The sequence below is a fragment of the Gasterosteus aculeatus genome, chromosome 21 (genome assembly GCF_964276395.1).
Source record: "Gasterosteus aculeatus chromosome 21, fGasAcu3.hap1.1, whole genome shotgun sequence".
NCBI lineage: Eukaryota > Metazoa > Chordata > Actinopteri > Perciformes > Gasterosteidae > Gasterosteus > Gasterosteus aculeatus.
Window position 1 is genome coordinate 13785348 of NC_135708.1, and position 11413 is coordinate 13796760.

General features: G+C 47.5%; 1 protein-coding gene across 8 annotated transcripts in view; it reads left to right on the forward strand.

Moving 5' to 3' along the window:
* sulf1 (sulfatase 1) overlaps positions 1 to 11413 on the forward strand; it is a 31254-nt gene that overhangs the window by 17387 nt on the left and 2454 nt on the right. For 2 of the 8 annotated variants that reach the window (XM_078095858.1, XM_078095859.1), the window contains exons 6-19: positions 554 to 704; positions 792 to 967; positions 1173 to 1301; positions 1859 to 1915; positions 3925 to 4051; positions 5953 to 6166; positions 6453 to 6699; positions 6795 to 6891; positions 7043 to 7137; positions 7281 to 7352; positions 8065 to 8237; positions 8342 to 8484; positions 8673 to 8796; positions 9976 to 10009. In XM_078095858.1, coding sequence (XP_077951984.1) covers positions 554 to 704; positions 792 to 967; positions 1173 to 1301; positions 1859 to 1915; positions 3925 to 4051; positions 5953 to 6166; positions 6453 to 6699; positions 6795 to 6891; positions 7043 to 7137; positions 7281 to 7352; positions 8065 to 8237; positions 8342 to 8484; positions 8673 to 8796; positions 9976 to 10009 — 1839 coding nt within the window. Of the gene's footprint in view, positions 1 to 553; positions 705 to 791; positions 968 to 1172; positions 1302 to 1858; positions 1916 to 3924; positions 4052 to 5952; positions 6167 to 6452; positions 6700 to 6794; positions 6892 to 7042; positions 7138 to 7280; positions 7353 to 8064; positions 8238 to 8341; positions 8485 to 8672; positions 8797 to 9975; positions 10010 to 11180; positions 11232 to 11413 lie in introns of all 8 variants that reach the window. The other 6 variants (XM_040166995.2, XM_078095855.1, XM_078095860.1 and 3 more) reach the window with 4 other exon arrangements.

Below are 11413 nucleotides of genomic sequence, written 5' to 3' on the forward strand. Positions count from 1 at the left end.
AAACTCCTCTCAGTTGCAACTCTACACAAACGAGACTGCCTCTCCCTCCCTCTAGCTTTTCATCCAATCCTGTTATTCGCCCATTTCAAATGACCATGACTTATAGAGGTTTTGGTCCAGAAGTTGTTGCAAACTTGACTTTGGGGCCTATTACTTTCTCAAGCAAGTGCCAACCCTCAAATGACTTGTCTGTGCCAAGAGCGCAGTGGAGCGGGGAGACTCTAGTCTCTGTGTGAGGGGAGCGATGGCCGCCGAGAGGTGTGGAAAAACAGCTAAGGTGCCTGGCTGCTGAATATTAAGACATTTCCCTCAACAAACAGAGGAGCTATTGATGCGCGTTAAACACAGTGGACAATTGCGGCACCTGTTACTGAGCAGCGGTTTGTGAAAAGTACCAGACAGGTGTTTTTTGGCTACTTTTAAATGGGGTCTTCACGGATGATACGTGCTTCGATAACGATATTTTTTAACTTCCTTGAGAGGGCGTGTTGTTGTTTTTGTTTTGTTTTTTCAACCGGTCTCACGTCTCCCTTCTTTTGTCTCTTCCTACCAGCACCCCCAGCTACAACTATGCCCCTAATATGGACAAACACTGGATCATGCAATACACGGGCCCCATGAGACCCATCCACATGGAATTCACCAACTTCCTTCATCGGAAGAGGCTGCAGACCCTCATGTCTGTAGATGACTCGGTTCAGAAGGTAAGGGTAGTTCTTGATGGACTTTCTCAGGGTTTTCATGTGTTTTCTGTCATTTGTTCTCATGGTCTCCCTCATTTGAATTCTTAGGTGTTTGAAATGCTTGAGGAAACTGGAGAGCTGGACAACACTTACATCATCTACACGGCAGACCACGGCTACCACATTGGTCAGTTTGGATTAATCAAGGGCAAGTCAATGCCGTATGACTTTGACATCCGCGTGCCCTTCTTTTTGAGAGGACCCAACATAGAGGCAGGGGCGGTGTAAGTAAAATCCAAAATCATTTTCAGAGTTTCCTAGCCTGCCTTTGTATCTATCTTGTAAAAGTCAGAAGTGAGTTGTACCGGCTGCATCTTAAGCTATCGAAGTTGAATCTATATTTATTTGGGTGCCTTGGTTTTGTTATCCCCCATCACGGTACATATTTCCGACAAATAAACTAAACTTTATTTGCATGTTCTTCTTCAGAAATCCTCATATGGTGCTGAACATTGACCTTGCTCCGACAATCCTCCACATCGCTGGGCTCGACACCCCTCCTGACATGGATGGAAAGTCCATCCTTAAGCTGCTGGAACAGGAAAAGACTGGCAATAGGTCTGGATCCATCATGCCGTGCTCTAATATATATTATGTACAGTAATTGCATGGTGTGCATGACATATGCAACAGTCCTTTTCCTTTGCCATTATGGAGAAAATATGAATTCCCATAGCAAAAGTAATTGCTTTTGCTCCAGCTGAGCACAAAGTGGGTTCAGTGAAATTTAGGGGATTTTCCTTGACTGCAGGACTTTGGCTCGTGTTTACTGTGGGTATTCTTCTGAAGAAGGATTTGTTTGCAAGTTGAATCCTTTGTTTGCCCAGCAAAGCCGCCGTATAAACACTGTCCCATATGAGAAGTCAATGTCCATTAACCTGCAACAAAAAGCACAAACAACAAATATGAATATATATGCACTAACGTCTGTAAAGCTACGTGAAGAACAGGGATAATCAATTTAATCCTCTACACTATTCCGTTGAACCTCCGATGCCTACGGCTCGCTATGATCAATCACAGTATTGGCACGCTGCGCGCTTTAAGCTCTGTAACTGATGGTGAGTGCACAGGCCATATGAATTATATAACTCGGTGCGTGTTTGTTTTCTCAGATTCAAACCCAACCGGAAACCCAAAGTCTGGAGGGACACATTCCTGGTGGAGCGAGGGTAAACTGTGCTTCTTTATTCCCATTCCACACCACAGGCACATCCATGTCATCGCAGAGCATTGTGTGTCTCGCTAAACCCGACAAGACATTTCGATGAACCCGAAATGTGCAACAGGCGTTCCTCACTCCGGCGACACGGCCGTTTCCCCCTCCCGGGTATTTGTCATCTGACAAACATTTCCTGACCACAGTCGGCTTGGAAGGCGGCGGCGGCGGCGGTGTATGAGGTTGAAATATTCAAGGTCGTTCGGTAATGCCATAAGCAACTGGCAAATTCTGACGGTTCACATAAGAGGCGCTGACACGTGTGTAACCAGGTCATTTTAAACACTCAGACAAAGAGAAATGTCTTTGTCTTTCAAGAGGGGCCCCTCGTGTTTTAAGCACGCGATCGGGGCCCTGAATCGGACGCAGCCTGCCGTTAGTGCACTGAAGGAGAAAGACGGGAGATAGCTAGAGACACGCAGAATGAAAACAAAGGCTGTCCAGGCTCAGGATGATGTTACCTGCTGGAAGGCCCACATTCAACATGTCACCGGCTCCTCCGGTGAGGAACGCAGCGGGCAACACACAACGGTTTGTTTACTTTGTAGTGCACGCATATACAGCGCGTGCTCCCCTCACAAACCACGAATCAGTCCTTCATTTAACTTCTCCTGCTCGTTATGTTATCAAAGAAAATGACTCCTCCAATCTGACTGTCAGTAGGGCCGTGCGTTCACTGACAGACGCCTGACAGCTCGGGAATCCCATCAAGCGTCAAGTCTTTGCATGATGCAGGTGACGAGACATCTAATAACATTAAATGGATAAGAGAGAGGAAAGACACAGAGGAATTGGTAAGAAAACAGTGGGGGGGGGGGAGCAGATTTCACTTGTTACGATGCTGTACATCACGGCGCGTCACCTTCTCCCACACAGCTGCTGTTATCATTTCCTCACAATACCCCCCCCCCCCCCTTTTTTTTCTTTTTTTTTTTTAATTCAAAAATTGCTGGCTCCGCCCTTGTTCTCCCCTTTCACACTAATTTGCTCATTTGCCAAAAATCGGCAGAGCCACATCCGTGAGGACAAAAGAAGCACTCGTTAGCCGTGCTGCTGTGCATACAGATCGGCCTCCTGCTGCCGCGTGTTTTTGTGACAGAAGAACTAGTTGGTCTACGGACTGCTGTGTATGAAATGAAAAGAGCGTAACCTTTGACATGTAGGGGCTTTAGCTCTTTTAATCCGTTCCTGCATTAATCCACGCTGTTCATAAAGCCTGCCAGCTTGCGCGCCTGTCTCTAAACACTTGAGATTAGCCTCCACGGATCTTTCACTCTGTTACCAAAGCTCTGATGTGGCAGCACACACACACACACAGACACACACACAGCTGTGGCTGATGCTTGTGTGTACGGTTCTCTCCCTGCTCATGTGATACCACTCACTCAATATCCTCACATGACCTTACGGTAACCGATGAATGGCCGACGGACAGCTGGGGGCTGACCGTGTTGTTTGAGGATCTAATATCTGCATTACGCTGTGAGATCATCAACAACTGTTCGCTCTTTAATCACCCTCGGCTGAAAGGGTTGAGACCGCGGCCAAGCCAGCCAACTGGGAACGGAGCGTTGGGGAGCACAGGATGTTCTGGGCTTCGATGTCGCCGTCGTTCCTTCTGGGTGGGCGGGAATAGAGAGGTGGGCGTGGCCTTAGCACATACTCAGCCGGGCCTCGTGGAGAAAAGGGGCGTTGCAGTCGAACGTGACGCTAAGCCGAGCCCGTAGCCGAGCGCTGGCGTGAGGTGCTGAGCGGCGCTACGTGACCCCGGGAGCCTCTGGCACACAGAGAGGCCTCATAAGTCCTCCTTTCACCGGCCGTGACCAGTGGAAGGGGACAGGACTGAGAAGGACAGGAGAAAAACAGGAAAACAGTGACATAAACGTTCTGCTCAGTCCAGTAATACTTTAATAACGTAACTCTATACTGACTCCACGAATGTTTACTCTTTGTGCTCTGCAGAAAGATTCTGAGGAAGAAGGAAGACTCGGTGAACACTCAGCAAACCAACAGCCTCCCCAAGTACAAGAAGGTCAAAGAGACTTGCCAGCAGGCCGAATTCCAGACACCCTGCGAACAGCCCGGACAGGTAAAACAAACACACCCATGTGCAAATGAAACGAGCCCCTGATATCCACCGGGGAAAGTTCCTTCAGCTCTTTTCTGGTCCCCGAGTAGCCCACGTAGCCAAAAGTTAAATAGCCATTTAAAGTGCATCAGTTGCTCCATAATTGGATCATTTTAGACTGTTTAGTTAATTTGTTGGTTCTCCCCCTTCATCTCTGCCAATTAATATTATGGCAGCAACAGCCAAGTGGTACAGTATGTGGCCTTGGCGCACACAGACCAGAACAATACTAATTGTTACAAGTTTAAGTAAGCGTTAAATGACAGGCGGGGTTTCTGAAGGGGCGGACTAATGCAGGCCAGACCCGGTTTATGGTCACATTAAAGTGTGTATGAAACAATCAGTTATTAAAGACGGCAACGGAGCGATCCTAGTTGAACTCTGTGGTTTGTGCGTATGCAAGTGCGGCTTTGACTACAGTACGCGCACGTGTGTGCGGAACATTCGTCTTCTTGTAGCCTTGAACCGTTCCAGTGTACATCGTAGTATGCAGCACGCGGGAGTGGCCGTCTGGCATTATTTAACATGACCTCCCAGTGCGCAGCCTGAGAGCCTGCGGTGTTTTTCTTACGTAATTACAGGGCAGACGGTACTTACAAACAGCAGGCATGTGCTGTATCGCTCATCGTCATTTTTTCTTATCTTTCTTTTTTTTTCTTTTTCTTTCTCGTCTGTATTTTACAGGATGTTATTTGCCTTTAAATGACACATACGTCCCCCTGTTGCAGTTTGCACCTAGGTCTGTAAACCCTGTTTAAGTCCGCATGAGATGATTTTAGTTTTTTCAAAAAAAATTAGAAGTGTGCATCAGACCACGTTAACTTGAAAAAAAAAAAACATTTTCTCAAAAGAGCCTCGGTTGTGTTTTTGTCGCCAAGCTTTCGCGGACCTCTGGAATCAATCTGGCGATAACCGAATGGGTTTGTCACGCGCGAACCACATTTTCTCACGAGGGACACAGACAAATCCGCTGTTACTGTATATTTTTGTGGGTTCCCCCACCATCTGCTCGTGTTTCGGCTTGCCTGGTCATCCACGCCTGCTCCCAACTAACCACTCCCCACCCTCCCCCTCAGTTTCTCATCCGTCTTTGCTCCTTTGCTGTCCTCCTGCTGCAATTCTACCGTTGTGCCCAAAAAAGCACTCGCAGGAGGGAAAGTCAGAGAAGGGTTGAAGAAAGACGGATTGTTTTCATCCCCGAGTGAAAACACATCTCTCTCCCTCGTCTTGTATAAGGCCGACATAACAGCTCTGTTTGGCCCGCCAGGTCTTTGTCACAATACGAGCCTTTCCGGAAGAAACCCGAGCTGCTTTGTGGCCCTTTGTTCGGCCCTTTCGTTCCCACACTCACCGCTGATCATCAGCACTCTGCAGATGTGTCTAATGTGTTTATACAAGAGCTGACCAGCGACACCACACGAAGCAATTAGCTCGGCTCTCTTTTCCGAGGGGGGAATACGCGTTGAGACAGAAGGCAGAAGATGGAGGCAAGTGCTCGGGCATATATTTATACAATCGCCCTGGTGACGCACTTGGCACGGACGGAGCCCGTGCGAGACACCAGACGGCCTCAATTCATCTCATGTGGTCGTTTTGGTTTATCTTTCCTGGTGCTTTTGGATCACATTCTTTCCCACATGTGATTTGCCTGATGTATCTTTTCAGAAGTATGCGTCTCTCAAAGAGGTTCTAAAAGTCTTTTACTTATTATTGGCAATGCGTGCGAATCTGCTCATCATTAAAGTAACAGACATTTCCAAAAAAAGCTACAGCTCAAGGACACTTTGATCGCTTGAGATCTACAGACTATTAAGTTAGCAGAGAGCCCGATGTTTATCTCTGCTGTGGTCGTTGCGGCACAGCGATGGCATTGTGTGGAGGAGATCACGGGGAAATGGAGGATTCAGAAGTGCAAAGGTGGTTCCAAAGAAGGCTCCAGGAAGCGAGCCCGCAGCCTGAAGCCCCGCAGCAGTTATGACACCAGAGAACGGGGCTGTGACTGTGGCGACGCGCTCACCAACCCCACCAGAACGGGCCGCCGTTCTCACCGCCCGCTATCCGCCTCAGCCGGCCGCCGTGAGTAATGCATGGATATCTTGTTTCTTTTTTTTTTTTTTCACTTATTGTGTGATTTCTCTCGCGATCTGGAGAAAAAGAAAGGCTACAAGCCTTGACTTGCTGCTACTGATTATTTATGTCCTGCAACGAGTTCTGCATTTCGCTCTCTGGATGTTGCTTTGAGTACGTGTGCTGTCGCGATTTGTGGTTTGATGCCCTCTGGCGTTGCTTATAAAAAGTGTTTCACCGTGATATTGGTACATAAAAGCATTGCCTCACTGAACTTTTAAAAATCATTTTTTAGGTTATCGTCCACGTTTTGTACACACCCGGCAGACCAGGTCCCTGTCTGTGGAGTTTGAAGGTCAGATATATGATATAGACCTTCAAGCCGATGACCAGTCTGCTGTCCGCCGCCGTGTCATCTCGAAGCGCCACTACAACCCAGAAGACCCGGAGTTCCATCCGGGGTCGGATGACGGTTCACAGGAAATGCTGGCGGATGATACCAATGCCGTGGGATACCCAAACTCAGTGAAAGTTACCCACAAGTAAGAAGGCAGCCTGCCCTCAGTGCCGGATTCACACGTAGGTACACGGTCAAAAGCGTGTGAGTGTGTGACACGTTCCCATGCGTCTCTTCCAGGTGTTATATCTTGATGAATGACAGTGTTCATTGTGAAAGAGAAATCTACCAGTCCTCCAGAGCCTGGAAAGATCACAAGAGCTACGTGGACCAGGAGGTGAGTGCACGAAGCTCAGACTCTCCGACCATAACCCTGAGACACACACACACACACACACACCTACTGACCTGATGTTGCTCATTTAGTCAATGGTCAAGGATCCGTGTCACAAAAAATTGATGGAATTTTTTAAAATATTTAATTCCAGATTGAAGCACTTCAAGACAAAATCAAAAACCTCCGGGAAGTGAGAGGTCACCTGAAGAGTACTCGACCTGATGAGTGCGACTGCGGAAGGAAGAGGTTGGCCATCGGATTTTACAGAGAAAATACTTCTCTCCTTCAAGTTATTTTTCACAAAGAACGCAGTTTTCAGAACCTTGTTTGGGGCCTGATGGGAAACCCTATTGCAGTCCTTAGTCTCTCTTTCTGTTTCTAAAAAACAGCTATTTTAGCAAAGGAGACAGAAACAAAGCCGAAAGATTGAAGAACAGGAATGAGCAACTCCATCCGTTTAAGTGAGTTTCCCTTCTAATTAAGGGTTTGACGCCTTTGGTTCCACCCTGCTCCTTAATTAACACTGACCATGATCTGCAACCGATTTAAGTTTGAAAAGATTGCACGTTGTGTTGCTGTTTCACTGTGCGTTCTGGCTGAATATCTGCATGGTCATTGCATGTCCGTTCAAACAGCACGTTGTAGATCCCAGACGAGCATGTGTGTGTTTGACGTCTGTCGATGTTTGTCTAGAAACATTCATTTAGTGGCGTATCCTTAAACGGATGCATGGCTGGGGATGTTTTATTTCTTTCCTTTTTTTTTTTTTTTTTTTAACGTGTGTGCGTTTGTGTCTGGAAGAGAGTGCACGGAAAAGACTGGATGACTCAGAATGACTCTGCATCCGATCCCTCAAACGCAGCGATCGTCTCGCAACGGGAATCATTGGAAACAGATTTTGCCGACGCGAAGCAGCTGCGTTCAGGCCGGGAGGGGAAGGGGAGAGTGGCTAGAATGTCATTCCAGAGAAAATTGGACCCTAATAAGAGCTTAAGCGTGAAAGTAAACCGTTCTGTTGTCGTCTGGCATCGGCGATGCCTTCTGGAAGTCCCCCCCCCCCCACCCCCTTCCGATCCTCCACCGCTGTGGTCCCCGGCGTTCGAGTAGGGCCTGATGTCATCCTGGCGTCAGCGGGCGTTTTGTAATCCTCTCACGATCTCTGCCCGCCCGCAGGGAGCCGGCGCACGAATCAGACGGGAAGGCCCTGTCGTACAACGAGATCCGCAGACGAAAGAAGGAAAGGAAGGAGAAGAAGCGGCAGAGGAAAGGAGACGACTGCAGCCTGCCCGGCCTCACGTGCTTCGCACACACCAACGACCACTGGGCGACCGCGCCTTTCTGGACACGTACGTATCCTCACTTCAGGCCTCAAGATGAATTGTCCAGACATTTGTTAGCGGTTGAGGTGGAATCGACTGCACCTTTACAATGCATCTCGATTACCGTGCAGTGGGTGGATTCTGCGCGTGCACCAGCTCCAACAACAACACCTACTGGTGCCTGAGAACCATCAACGAGACGCACAACACGCTGTTCTGCGAGTTCTCCACCGGCTTCCTGGAGTACTTTGACCTCAACAGCGACCCCTACCAGGTGGGTGGACAGCTGCTTACAGTCATTCAGCACATGCGTTCTTTCTCCACAGAGGCACCTGCGACAAAAAACTTGTAATCTCTAGTGGGAGGGAACGTGGAATTACGCCAGGCCCTCTGTTGGAGTTTTGCTAAACACATGAGACTAAAACATTAATTGTTTTTGTGATTTGTTTAATATCTGTGCAGCTGACCAACACTGTGTACACAGTGGATCGGGATGTACTGAACTCCCTCCATGCCCACCTGATGGAGATGAGGAGTTGTCAAGGTTACAAGCAGTGTAACCCTCGCCCTAAAGGCCTGGACACAGGTAAAGATGCTCACCCTCTGCCTGTTATTAATCCCTAGTTCCCTGTGTGGACTGTTTGTCCTTTGGGTTTAGTGGTAGTTGTTATGCCAATAATGACTCAAACTGATTTCACTCTCACCGGTGTGTATTTGCACACATCTGCATGCTGCACGTGTTTTGGGTTCACCCACTTTGTAACTTTTGATGAGATTTGAGGTCGAGAAACCTTCACACACTCGTGTGTCTTTCGTGTTCAATGTTCTCATCATAATGACACGCACATGCACACACCGAGGGCTCTCTTTCTCCGCCCAGGACCATCAGCTCTGCTGGATCCCGCCCCCTTTAATGTACATATCGTGTTAGTATTTTTCAATAAAATGGAGGTCGTGTCACAGATTATCGTCCTGGCTGTCATCCCGGCTGTGACTCACTGTTTGAGATATTATTTTGAGGGCGCTGTCATCAAGGCAGTTGAGGCTGTCATTTTATTTAGGCTCCGTCAGGCATCACCACCATCATCCGCCACAATGTACTTTCTATTTTTTTCTACCACCACAAGTTCTAAGCATCCCAGCCGAGCAAACGTCCCAGCAAGCGGTGGTGGCTAATAAGTGAATGCAGAGATGCCCGACGCCTGGATGGCACAACCGTTCGCGTGTGGCACGAACTGGTCGCGTTCTTTATGTCCTGAGGTTTAAACGTTAATGTCTGTAATTACCGGCTGCTGTTGCTCGGGTGTGATGCCAGATTTTTTTGGAGGAGTAGATTATTCAAATATAACTCTCTGGTGAAATGGATCCAACATTTACTTATTTACTTGCATCTGTAATGTGTGGAGTGTCACTTAACTAACAGGATCACCTGACTGGATAACCTTGTGTGTTTTGCTTTGAAAGGGAAACCCCGGTTGACCTCCGCACCTCACAAAACACTCAGTTCTGATCAATCATCATCTCCGCCCGGCACCATCGTATGAACTTTCAAATTTTCCCCTCCCAGTTTTCCTCCATTCACATCCAAATCTCTTTACTCGTCATCCCTCCCTCCTCATTCTGATCGTGGGATAATTGCATTTCTCCATAGGGAGCTGCAGCTGTGCATGAAGAAATCTTCAGCGTGAATGATCTATTTATTTCCCTCCCGTATCTCTCTGATTCAGAGCATTAACAATCGATTGCTTTTATTTTTTCCGATCAGGAGGTAAAGATGGAGGAAGCTATGAGCCACACAGGTATCCACCGATTTTTGTTTCTCTTCAGTGGCTTATTTTCTTTTAACACCTGCATGGGCCGATTTGCCTCATTCCCACTAATAAATCCATCCATCCGTGGAGTTGCTGGCGCGTAATCTGTGGCTGCATGCTGGGGAGACGCTAACAAATCCTAACGGATGTTTTTTTTTCTTCCTCTCGTTAAAGCACATTCATCTGTTGTCCCCTTTGTGCGAACAATATCCCGCTCAAATGACATTGACTCGAGCGAAGCCTCTTTAGCTACTCTTTCGATAGCGTGGCTAAATACAAAGTGAGAGGTCACATTTACGAAGCGGTGAGCTTCTACTTGAGACCCGAGCATCAGGTGCACGTGAATGACACCGTATCATCCCACCTTACGCATCACATTCCACACAACGGCTTAAAGGAGTAGTCGGACATTTTGGACAATAAGATGAAATACCGGTCTCGTATGTGTACGCTGAATATGAAGCTTGAGTTTTCAGCTGGTTAGCTCAGCAGAATCTCAAAAACTAGTGAATTCAAATATCACAACAAGCGCATACTTTGCGTTCTTAACAGGGGAGCGGGCTCGCTACTTCTGGGCTATATGCTGTGCTAAGCTAACTGTCCCCTGGCTGCAGCTTCATGCATGCCCAGACGAGAAATGAGAGTGGTATCAAGACCGTGCTGTCCACTAATCGGAGGATTGGCTGTTAGATCCTCGGTTCTTTCAGTCCTCCTTGGGTTAATTGATCATGGAAGGCTGTTCCATCTGCGTTTGAGTGTGTATGAATCAGCATTAGACAAAATCCTCATTTGGCCCTTTTGTAAGACGGCCATCTGTTCTCTGAATGTGTACCTGAATGGAAATGTTGTCATGTTGAGTTAAGCGGTGCTTGAAAGACTAAAATGGTGTTCAAATCCATTTACAATTTTAAAGAATCCAATTCCCTGGGAAAAAAATAACAAATTTCCCCTAAATGTCGGACTATTTCTTTAATATCCACCTCCATGTCATTTCATCAATATCCTCCAGTAGACGGTCCGGAGTAGCACGCCATTCAGATGCTTCTCATATTCACACTCCTTAGTTACACGCCATTAGCTAGCAGTAGAGTGGACACTCTCTGTCCTCCCTCTGACCTCTGACCCCTTTTGACCTCCCTTTCTGATACCTGCTTACCAGGCAACAGCCGCATCGAAAGTGGTCAAAGAGGAGACCAAGCCCCTCCTTCCTGTGAGTCCCAAAGCCGATGTGAAACCATCTCCATTCTCCAGCTGAACAAAGCTGATCTGACAGGGAAAGCCAACCTTACATCGATGCTTCCTTTCCTCAGCTTTCACTTTGCCGACACTCGTCTTTTCTCCTGCAGTTTTCTTTTATTTGCCTCTCTTTGTAATATATATATTTTTTTATTT